Genomic DNA, 12,294 nt, shown 5'->3' with positions numbered 1-12,294 from the left:
CCCCCCCCCCACCAACCACCCTGGGCCTCTCAGTGCGGAGCTGTCCTGCTCTCTGGGTTGGGGTGAGGGACTGTCCTTTGCTATCCCTGTGCCCCCTTGGTTGTCTGGGCCCTGAAGCCCACTCTTTCACTGATACCCCCACGAACACCATTCATTCATTCATCTCTGGCCCCACCTCTGTCCGCCAGGAATTCAGAGGAGCTGGAGAGAAAACAAAAGCCATAGTGTCTTCCTCTCTTTCTTCTTCCCTGTCCTCAAACAATCTCTGAATCCACCAAAAATAGTCTTCCCTACTTCCCCCATCCAAAAGCCCACAGCCATGTCAATTCATGCTGGTGGATAATGGACCCAGAAGTGGTGTCACCCTCACACAAGGCATATTTCAGCCTCAGACCAAACCCAGCCACACCCTTTGTGCTGTCTCATTTTGTTTTTTAAAATGAAGGTTCATCGGAATGAAGTTTTGTCTTGAGAGAGTTCCTCCCTCTGCTGGGATGGTATCCCAAGGACCATGGTTGAACCTCACCCTGATTTGTGTGTGGCCCCTTCCAGACACTCAGAGACCCCGGGAAGATTGAGTTGAACTGACTTGGCCTGTCTTTGTGAATTTCAGAGAGGACTTACTGACTGCTCAGAAGGAAATCCTGTCTCAGCAGGAGATCATCATGAAGTTAAGGAAAGATCTCACGGAAGCCCACAGCCGCATGTCAGATTTGAGAGGTTTGACCCATTTCCTGTGTCCCTTGATGTCCTGACCCTCTTGGGAAAAGAAGGAAACGGGGCTTGAGAGTTGGGAACTTTGGTATAAAAAATTCCAGCCAACCTGTATTCTTGTGCTGACACCTGTAACTTGGGGTCAGCAAAAGCTATCTTTTTTTTGAGACAGAGTCTCACTATGTGCCCTTGGTAAAGTGCTGTGGCATCACAGCTCATAGCAACCTTAAACTCTTGGGCTTAAGCGATTGTCTTGCTTCAGCCTCCCAAGTAGCTGGGACTACAGAAGCCCGCCACAACTCCCAGCTAATTTTTTTTTATATTTGTCATTTGGCAGGCCCCAGGCTGGGTTCAAACTCGCCATCCCCAGTGTATGTGGCCAGCATCGTAGCCACTGAGCTACAGGTGCCGAGCCAGCAAAAGCTGTATCTTGTATGTATATAGCTCTGAACCCCAATGCCAACGGGCCAAGGGCCACATTCTCTGAAGGACTTTGGCCCTCTGCATTGATATGCAACTTTCTTTTTGGAGAAGAAATTTCTTCTACCACAAAAGACTTGCCTCTGAGAGCAAAGGCTTGGAGAGCAGTCCTGGGCCCCCAGGGGAGGCCAGTTTTCCCAAACCCTGGCGCTCACTGGCTTTGGAGTGTAGCCACAGTGGCCTCCCCAGGCTGCCTGTCCCTTGGATACAAAAACACCCTCTTTCCTAGGGGTGAGGTGGATGTCAGTGGCCACCAGAGTAGGGGCAAATAACCGTGAGATGGACACACTTTTCAGACAGACACAGCAGCACTGGCTTCGTATTCCCACTTTGCTGCTCTGTCCTTTTATTTCTTCTTCCTGTCCCTCATCTCCACGGAGCCAAAAGGCATTGTCAGGCAGCAGTCAGGGCAGAGAACTAAGTCTGGGGAAGTAAAGGGAGGGGAAAGAACGCTCTTCTTATCCCGTGCCCATCTCAAACCCTATACATCCCCGAACCTTCAGCGGCGTTCGCTCTCTGTGGCTGTTCCTGTCCCCACCCCCACGTAGGGCTGAGTTCTGTAAAGAGTCATTTTTCCATAGTAAGATATGATAAAGCATAGTACAGAGGCTGCAGTGACCAGTTCTGGCATCAGGAGATGTTGGACCCAGTTCTGCCCCTGCTCTGCATGACCTTAGGCAAGTAGTCCCTTTGCCTCTCTGAGCCTCAGTTTCTGCATCTGTGAAGTGGGGATATTAATAGAAACTGCCTTGTGGTGTTGCCAAGAAGATTCGAGGTAATGCAGGTGTCTTAGTCTGGGTTTCTCCAGAAGCAAGCCCAGAGAGCAGAATTCCACTGCAGGCAGTTTATTCAAGCAGAAATCTCAGGAAACAACAGCAGTGGCGCAGGGAGCAAGACAGGAAGAGGAAGAAAGCAAGTAACAGTGGGCTGTCGGTCAAGTGGGCACAGAGGGCAAGTGGAGCTTAATTCTGCCGGGCAGTGCTGAGGAGCCAGGGGGAGCATGTGCCTCCAGGATGCCCCAGCTGAGGGGCCGTTGGCAGGAGGTCACTGCACCTGGCAGACTAAGGTCTCAGCTCTGGTGGCTGCCTTGGGCTAAGGGCGGCCCTGACAGCGTGTACTGGTACAATGCTGGGGTGAGGCAGGAGCCCAGGGGTCTTAGCAAGCCAGCACCTGCCAGGAGGGACGTTGTATGCTGATGCTGTTACTGGCCACGGTGCAAACAGACCTCCTGGCTGTTACTGAAACCCCTGAGATTCCAGGAGGGCAGACCTGCCTCGTGGTCCCCGGAGGCCTGACAGATCTGTGGTGCCCTAGCAGAGACCCCCTCCCTCACCAGCTTGCACGTTGCTCCCAGGGGAACTTAACGAGAAGCAGAAGATAGAGCTGGAGCGGAACATGGCGCTGGTCCAGCAGCAGAGCCGAGAGCTGAGTGTGCTCAAGCAGAAGATGATCCACATGAACAGCCTGTTGGAGAAGAAAGAGAGGGAGCTGAAGGTCCTCAGAGAGGCGCTCAGGTGCGTGGGAGGCCCCCGCAGGGCCTGGGGGGCCCCAGGAACCTCACACGAACAGAGGACTCTGCAGGTGCTGCTTGAGGTGCTGAAGGAATGAATGAGACACGTTTCATTGTTTCACAGCCTCATCAGTTAAAACAGGGCTTGGCTTAGTTCTGTGCTTCTCAAACATTCTTGCCCAATATTCCAGAAGGCAGGCTCAGCTTGAATGCCACTTCCTCCAGGAAGCCCTCCCTCCCTCAGCAAACAGAGCCAAGGGATCCCGCTCTGCCTGGGGTCCCTCAGCCCCTGCACTCTGTCTGACCCACCACTTGCCACACGACAAGGCTACGATTGCCTGTTTATCACCTGCCTTCCCCAGGAGGACAGGGTCTGTATGGGCCCCACATTCACACAGTGCCTGGCACGTAAAGGAGCTTAATAGTTACTGAATAGACGAATAAACTGGAGGTGTCGTGATAAAAAACATATTGTCATTGTCCCATGGATTCATCTAAAAAACACCTATGAGTTTGTATTTTTCTTCATCCATATTTTAACATAAGTAATATTCCCCGCCCCCCCCCCCAAAAAAGGTTGAGTAAAAGTGGTGTTTTGTGTATATCCTGTAGCTTCATGTTCCTGGTGGCCCAGGCAGATGCGTATAGTGGCTAAAAGAACAGGCTGTGGCTCCAGGCTGCCTGGTTTCAAAGCCAGATGCCTCCATGCACAAGTTCAGTGACCACGGGCAGCAACTTGCTATGTCTCTTTGCTTGTCTGAAAAACAGAACAAGGAAATTCCAGCTCACAGAATTATTATGAGAAATACAAGGGTTAACACATACAAGGTGTTAGGATTATAGATATGCAGGAGATGACCCTGTAAGTGCCACCGCTAATGTCCACAGTGCAGGAAGCAAAGACAGGTGCCAACTACCCTGGCCACTCCTCATAAGTCTCCTGACACTCAGTTCTCTTGAAATCTGGGAGCAGGAGACTCGAAGTCTCAAATATTTCAGTTACCTGGAGTAAAAATAGAGCTCCGTTTTCTAGTCTGCCCAGGGGTACAAAAGTTACCTGTGGTTCTCAGGACCTGTTCTTGTGTCATCCTGTGACTCCTCCTCTCTGTCCTAGGGTTGCCCAAGAGAAACAAAAGCTCCAGATGAACCCAGAGAAGGAACAGAAGCCCAAGAAGAAGGCCCAGATGCGGGACATCTCCGTGCAGATAGAACCAACAGACACAGAGAATTCAAGCAGCCAAGAGGTGAGTGCTCCCTAGTCCCAAGCAACAAGAAGGGCACGCTAAGACCGAGGTGGCTTTCCTTCCCATTGAAGAGATTTCATTCTAAGTTCCAAAAGTACCACCTGCTTTGTGTGTAATGTACAAAGTAAAACACAGACTCCTGCCCCTTTGATCGCAGTCCCCAGAGGTCACCGCTGTCCACAGTTTGACATGTGTGTCATCAGATCAGGCCTCCACATCCTCCTGTGGGCAGGAGTGTGCAGGGGATCCTCTGCCTGGGTTCAAATCCCACCTCCTCCACTTAGAAACTGCGTACTGTATACTGCTAGTTCCTTGTCTGGGAGTAACAACAGTCCCCACCTCAGGGATGGCTGAGAAAAAATTTATCTGTATATACACATGAACAAACATAGGCAGACACACAGCCCCATGCATCCAGATGCTAACTTAATACATGTAGGTAATTGTATTGCTAATGGGATCCACCCATATACATTCTGCAACATGGTTTTGTTTTTACATGACTCTATTTTACGGCATCTTTTCAAGTACATATATGAAGATCTGTCTCAGTCTTTTAAATGACTGCACAGACTTCCAACTGTGTCTCTTTTATCCAACCAGTCCCCTGTTGGCAGACACTTAGGTTGTTTCTCTGTTTCACGATGTCACAGTTGATGCACTTGTAGTTTCTAAACTGTTAGGCCCACTGCCTCTCCAAAGAGCCATGCAATTCGTGGCCCACGGCTGCCTCTGACAGCTACTCCCTGTGTGCCCACCCAGAAGCCTTTGCACGCCTGGAAGTCCCAGCTGCACATCAAACAGGGAACGGGTCTTGGTGTCCTGGAAGCTGGTTCATAATTTTGGAAGCTGTGGCTGGGGCTGATCGTGGGGTGTAGTGGTTCCTTGAGGCCCCAGGTTTCCAGGAGCCTGAGGATATCCGTTTCCGTGGCTTTAGGAAGATTGCGAGCAGGGTGTTCCAGTAATGGGCTTTGGATTTTCACGAGGAAGCAGGGCCAAATGTGTCAGCTCGCCTTCCTGCTTTCTCAAAGATGCCTTTCCCCTGCCAACATGGCGTCGAGCCAGGCCACAAACAGCTTGAACGAAAGGGCTCGAGGTCCAGCCGCTGTTCTTGGCACCGGTGCTGTCCAGAGCACTTTAAAGGGGGTGTCTTCTTGTTACTCAAGGCAACTGGGAGGGGACTAAGCTCTGTGGAGCAGGGAGCGGATGTCACTCCAGATGGAACCCCAGGTTCTTAGAACAGGACTGGACCCATATTTATCCACACATTAAACAGCAATTGGGCACCTGCTGCGTGCTGGGGAGTGGAGGGTTCCTGCCCGCACCAATCCCCGCCTTGGACATCCTGCATGTTGGATGGAATGGATTGTTGAACTGGCCCTTGACTTTTAGTTTGTGTTATGAGGAGGGATCAGTGGGGAGTGGGGGATACGGGTGGGGGTGCTGCAAGATGAAAGGAAAGTGTGTTTATTCCCTGAGGCTACTTCCTGCTTTTTAAGCCAGAGTAGGTCAGAGGGCTTAAAAGTCACATGAGGAAGAATCTCCATCCTCTCTAAATAAATAAATTCCCAGAAGAGCCATGAGGAAGGGTCACAGGGAGTTCTGGGAGCTCCCCAGGCCAAAGGCTGCACCAGAGCCTCACCGCCCTGGCTCCGCCACAATCCCCAGAATTCAGTATCTCCTGCCCTTTCCTGTACACAGAGACGGGTAGATAGAGAGACAGAGAACATTCTAGTCATTTACTCCCAGGGCAAGCACACACTCTCAAAGAGATGAGTCAGGCCAGTGTCACCAACCTGGGAAGGGGACCAGCTGTGCAGCCTGCAGCAGGCTGGAGCCGGGGTCCCGCTAAGTGCAGCTGGGGATGAGGTGCCCTTGCTTGGCTGCTGAGCCCTGGTCCCAGCCCCGGGCGAGCTCTGCGGCTCCTGTTTGTGACCTCACTCCATTTGCGTTTGTTGAGCGCTTACTACGTCCAGCCAGCAGGGAACAGCGGGTCCACAAAGGGGAAAAAGACCTCGCCCTCCCAGAGGCTGTGTTCCGGGAGGAGAGCGTGGGAAGTAGGCAAGTCAGCAGTGAGTTGTAGTCAAGTCAACATCAAGAGTCAGGTGGGGATAAGTGTCCCGAATACCCACAGGGCAGATTGGGGCAGAAAGTCATGTGCTGGGGGTGGGAGCTCTTCCAGATGAGGTGGTGGGGAGGCCTGTGCAGGAGGAGACCTGGGGCAGAGCCTGAAGGAAGGGAAGGAGCCAGTACTGGGGACATGAAGGACAGTCCCTCAGATGGCACTACTGAGCCCCTGGAGGAGGCCATGGGCCCTGGACTCCAGACCCCCAGAGGCCAGCGCAGCTAGCATGGGACCTGGGACACCCCTGACAGCCCTTGGCGTCCCCACAGGGAGAAGAGCAAACGAATGTCTCCTTTCCCCTCCTCCACTTTGTCTCCCTGGTAGCACTTGTCACGTTGGGGAATATTTACGTACCTATCTGCTCCTTTGTCATCTGTCTGAGCTCGGTGGCAGCTTGTCTGCCTGGTCCCTGATTTCACCCCAGCACCTAGAATGGTGTCTGGCATGTAGTTGGTGCTGGCATTGATAAATAGATAGATGATTGATAGACAATTCTAAAAATAATTTTGGTTCACTTCGTGCTACATATGTCATCGTCTCTATCTGTATTTATCTCTCTCTCTACGTATGCAGTGAGCCAAAATTGTTATTTTAAAAATTATTATAGGAGAACCAGATTGTCAGTTTCTTCCCTTTCCTGCCAGTGTGATGGAGGCCTTCCCCGGCAGCTCGATCTACAATCTACAATTGCAAACCCTTCCCGACACCCCTTCCCACTTCCCCACTTCATTTTCTCTATACCATTCATCACTATCCACCATGAATCTTCCCTGTTTTTTTTCCTGTTGTCAGTCTCCCCAGTTTAGGACGCAAAACCCAGGACAGCACCCATGACAGCAGGGGTGTTACCGGTATGAGTCACTGCTGAATCCCCAAAGCCTAGAACAAGGCTTGGGGCGTAGAGCTGCTCCATAAATCTGTGTGAATGAATGAATTGCTTACCCTAGACAAATGAGTAACTTGTAGCTCGTGACTAGAATTCAGGAGGTCCTTGAACCTCTAGACATGTGCAAAATTTTGTGTGCAGGTTAAGTTTTTCTGGAGAAAAGAACCCTGTGTTCTTTCAAATCTTAAAAAGGTACATGAGGCAGTGCCCGAAGCACAGTGGTTACGGCACCAACCACATGCACCAAGGGTGGCGGGTTCAAACCCAGCCCGGGCCAGCTAAACATCAACGACAACTGCCACAACAGCAACAATGAAAAAAAAATAGCCGACTGTTGTGGCAGGCACCTGTAGTCCCAGCTACTTGGGAGGCTGAGGCAAGAGAATCGCTTATGCCCACAGAGTTTGTGGTTGCTGTGAGCTGTGACGTCACAGCACTCTACTGAGGGCAACATAGTGAGACTGTCTCAAAAAAAAAAAAAGGTACGTGACCCTTAAAAGATGAAGATCTTTAATGGTCTGTGCTCTTAGTAAACCCAACTCAAGCCCTGAGCTGCCCACTATGGTCTGCGTGTCTCCAGTGGCCATGATATTGGATGGCGCATGAATAAAACTTTTCCATTTTCATAGGAAGCTCTGGGGGGCAATGTTCTCCTAGAGGCTCCAGAAATCTCAGAGTATGGTTCTCCTTTCTCCAGACCAACTGAGAGCCAGTGTAGCAAATCTCCCCTTGCTGATGTTAGACAAGGCTCTATATGACCGTTATTAATAAAAGGAAAGCATCATTACCTCCAGGAGTCTAAGAGCCATGATGATTCACAAACAAGACCAGAATGACAACACGTGGAAACTCAGGCATGGAAGGGTATTAGAAGAAAAAAATAAAGAAAGCAGGCAAAGGAAATATAAGAGGGATCTTTTATTTACAGTGTTGCTCAGTAGATAGGAAAGTTGGAGATCTCCCTAGATAGGACTTGATATTTGAGATGGAAAACTTAAATTCCTTCTCCACCAAACCCCTTATGAGATTTTCTAAAGGTGCTAAGTGACAGAGTTGCTGCCGCGCGTGAATTGCCCACGTTTCTGTGAATGTCAGAGAAATATTCCAGTCCCTAATTAACTGCTGTCTACGCCATTGTGCCCACAGGAGCAAACTTTCAGTGACCTCGGAGCCAAGTGCAAAGGGTCTCGACACGAGGAGGTCATTCAGCGTCAGAAAAAGGCCTTATCTGAACTTCGAGCGAGAATTAAAGAACTTGAGAAAACCTGCTCGCCACGTAAGTTTCCTCCTTCCTGGCCACAGCGGTGGACCCCAGACACAGGCACGCTGTGGGGACTGGCTGATTTGCCGGGCCTGTCATCTTACCTCCCCATGATCTCAGTGCTGAAAGGATATTGCGATACAGAAAAAGATGGACAGGCCACGAACTCAGGATCAAGTGCAGACCTCAATACTCAATAAATAGGATTTCAGTGAAAAAAAAAACTCACTAGTGTCCTTTTTCTTATTTCGCTGTGGCCGGGTAGAAACCTTATCATGGACTAACATCTGAGGATCCATGTTGGGGAACATTTTACAGCACCCCATTTAGCAGGGGTAGGGCTATCTCAAGATCTGGAACTTCCTGCTGGGTAGAGTAGCGGGCTAGGAGCTAGAAGTCTGGGTTCAAGGTCTACCCTTGTTCTGTGGCCAAAGGACCTTAGCAAAGTTCGCCCCTCATGCCATAGTGCTGGCACCTGTGTGGCTGCAGCCTCATATTCACAGTGTGACCTTGAACTAGCCCTTTAATCTCTCTGGGCCTCAGTTTCCACATCTGCCAAGGGAGGTCGTGAGAATTAAAATAGGCCCGTGGTAAGTGTCCCCTAAGTAGCAGCTACAGTTATTACATGAAATGACTTCTTCCTGAGCCTTTCTTTTGAGCCTAAATTATTTCTTTTATAGATAATAAGGACAACCTGAATGAATCAATTCTAGAATTAAAGACTCTCAGAATGGAAAAAAATATCCAGAAAATGTTATTGGACACACAACCTGATTTTCCAGCTCTCTCAAGAATAGAGATCCCATCGGTAACCAAAGAAACTTTGTCTCTGCCGTGACTGGCATGTGGAGAGGGTGGGCCTGAGGGCAGACACCCAGGTGCCCTAGCACAGCCATATATATCAGAGGTTCAGGGCCAGGTCCTCCCCGACGGGCTGGTGTCTGTGCTCACTGGTCGGTGTCCTGGCCTTACCAGTTGTCCAGTGTTTACATAGGAAGACAGCCACCTGCGTTGGGCACCATGGTGTGTCATTGTGTTGACCGTGGCCCAGACCAGCCGAGAAAGTACCACGGGCCCTTTTCCCATCATGGGTTACATTCTGCAGAACACGTTTAGGGAGCTAGTGTACAACATTACACATTGGGTTTGCCTAAAGTTTGCCTATCACTGTAAACTGATAAACACAAACATATAAAAAGTAGCAGAAAAGAGCTATGATTAGAAGGACATGGATTCTGGAGTCAGAGGGATGCGTCCGATCCTAGCTCTGCAAACTGTGTGACTTGGGACAAGGCTCTTAACCTTTCTGGGGCTCCATTTCCCAGCTGCAAAGGGATGATGAAAAAAATTAAAGGAGGGAATTCTATAATTAACCCAGTGCCTGGCTCACAAGGAACATAAATAAATGATAGCTGTTATTATTATTATTATTTTTTGAGACAGAGCCTCAAGCTGTCCCCCTGGGTAGAGTGCTATGACATCACAGCTCACAGCAACCTCCAACTCCTGGGCTCAAGCAAGTCTTCTGCCTCCGCCTCCCAAGTAGCTGGGACCACAGGCGCCCACCACAACACCTGGCTATTTTTTGGTTGCAGCCGTCATTGTTGTTTGGTGGGTCCAGACTGGATTTGAACCTGCCAGCTCAGGTATATATGGCTGGCACCTTAGCCACTTGAGCCACAGGCACCAAGCCAGCTGTTATTATTATTATTAAATATTATTTAAGTACTTTTTTTTTTACAGGTTTTTGTTTTTTTTTGGCTGGAGCCAGGTTTGAACCCACCACATCTGGCACATGGGGCCGGCACCCCACTCCTTTGAGCCATAGATGTTGCCTACTTTTTTTTTTTTTTTGAGCCTAAGTCTCATTTTGTCACCCTCAGTAGAGTGCTGTAGCATCACAGCTCACAGCATCCTCAAACTCTTGGGCTCAAACAATCCTCTTGCCTCTGCCTCCTGAGTAGCTGGAGCTACAGGTGCCTGCCACAATGCCCAGCTATTTTCTTTTTTTTTTTTAGAGAGGGGATCTCGCTCTGGCTCAGGCTGGTCTTGAACTCCTGAGCTCAAGCAATCCACCCACCTTTATTTAAATACTATTACTCAAGGAAAATGGCTCTTCTTAAAGGGGCACGGTTTTAATTGCCAGAATTTTCAGAAGTGATTTGAATGTGAAATTGAAGGGGCACCTGTACCCTGCATGGACTTGGGCATTTGATGGACACATATATGACAATGGACAGCTCAGGTCAGCGTCAATCACTGCCAGCGCGTGCTGGCTGCCAAAGCTGGATCTAGGCTCCACACAGGCTTTTAGAAGAAATCACGAGGCCATCCTATTTACCCCAACATTCTCTCCCAACACTGCTCTGTGGACATATGCTTTAGAGGTTATTTAGAAATGAGCTGGTTTTCTACATGAAAGAACCACCCCCCCAACCCAAGGTTGGGAGTGGAGGGGCACTCTCCAGGTGGAGGCCCAGCCTGGTTCTGCTTCTAAGACTTGGCTTCCCTGATCCCACCACTGACACCAAACAGCAGGAAACACCTCTCGGCTCTCTTACATAAAAGGCCTCAATCTTCCGAGGGTGGCAATAATTAAAATTAAAAGAAGAGAAGGGAGCTGATAGTTATGGAGCACTTCCTGTGTGCCAGGCATTGAGCTGAGCCCTTCATTTAATCCTCACAGCAGCCTGGGACATACTTACTATTATTATTCCCATTTTACATATAAGAAAAATTGAGGCTTCAGAAGGTCAAGTACCTCCCCCAAGGTCACAGAGATAATGAATGATGGAAGCAGGACTGTGTCCCTGGATGTCACTAGTCTGCAGAGAAGAGGGGAGGACAGTGTGACTGGACCTGTAGCTCAGATTTTTCCTTAGATGACCCTTCCTCAGGACTTCTGCCACCTTCAGGAAAAGAGGGGATCCTGGAGAGGGGTGCAGAGGATGCAGCGGAGGGGGCTGGAGATGCCAAGCTGCATTTTAGGCTCTTTTGCTGCAAATCTGCACAAGTTATTGTCATGGTCAACTACCCTCTTTATTCTTATCCCTATAAATAGATAAATGCATCCACTCTTTCTTTTTTTTGGAGACAAAGTCTTACTCTGCTGCCCTCATTAGAGTGCTGTGGCATTACAGCTCACAGCAACCTCCAGCTCTTGAGCTTAAGCGATTCTCTTGCCTCAGCCTCCAGAGTAGCTGGGACTACAGGTGCCCGCCACAACACCCAGTTATTTTTGTTGTTGTTGCAGTTTGGCCAGGGCCAGGTTTGAAGCTGCCACCCTCGGTATATGGGGCTGGCGCCCTATCCCCTGAGCCACAGACGCCACTCAATGCATCCACTCTTAAAATAGACAAATATGTCTACACTTGCCTATCACAGTATCACAGTCCTATAAAATCCAAAGACCTATAGAGTTTTAGGCCTTTGTTTTTTCGTGATTGGGTTTTGGTTGGTTGGTTGATTTGAAATCTCAGTTGTTTACAGTGTAGTGCCAGTAACTGCCCCAGGCTGAGATGTTCGTGGCAAACACTGAAGTCCCAATTTAATTGTAAGGAGAATCGTGAGGGTTGTTTGTGGCCCTCCAGACCGACATCCTGCATGGCCTGGTGGCTTCTTCATGAATTTGATTGGGGCTTTCCACAGCCAGCTGGCTGAGCAGGGTCTCAGCACATGCGCAGCTGTGAGCACCCTTCCCTTGCCCTGTCTCTGGAGCGGGCTGGAAGCAATGCTCACTTGCCAGGTTCCACACTAGCCAAACTTCCTGGGGGTCTGGTTTCTGCGGCGCACAAATGAGAGCCCTTTAATCAAAAGAGCGGGGATATCTTCTGTGGAACCTGCAGCCAATCATTCAACAGACACGCCCCTTCTGTGCCACTCTGCACCAGATACCCAAGGAGTGGGACCTTGAGCAAACAGCAACACAGCCCCCGTTTCTGCAGAATAGCAGTAGGCTTTCTCGGCCTTAGCACTGTGAATATTTTGAGCCAGATCACTCTGGGCCAATGGGGGAGCAGGGGGTGACCTGTGTATTGCAGGGTGTCTAGCAGCGCTCTTGCCTTCTACCCACTA

At 49.7% G+C, this 12,294-nt stretch overlaps 1 protein-coding gene across 1 annotated transcript in view; it reads left to right on the top strand.

Moving 5' to 3' along the window:
- Nucleotides 1-12,294, top strand: part of FHAD1 (forkhead associated phosphopeptide binding domain 1) — a 119,931-nt gene that overhangs the window by 93,887 nt on the left and 13,750 nt on the right. Inside the window, 5 exon segments of the mRNA XM_023509768.1 lie at nt 614-720; nt 2,549-2,708; nt 3,819-3,948; nt 8,106-8,235; nt 8,901-9,028. Coding sequence (XP_023365536.1) covers nt 614-720; nt 2,549-2,708; nt 3,819-3,948; nt 8,106-8,235; nt 8,901-9,028 — 655 coding nt within the window.

This window comes from Otolemur garnettii, unplaced genomic scaffold (assembly GCF_000181295.1).
Source record: "Otolemur garnettii isolate 467f Iridium unplaced genomic scaffold, OtoGar3 scaffold00009, whole genome shotgun sequence".
NCBI classification, from domain to species: Eukaryota; Metazoa; Chordata; class Mammalia; order Primates; family Galagidae; genus Otolemur; species Otolemur garnettii.
This window is presented reverse-complemented; position numbering and strand designations above follow the sequence as displayed.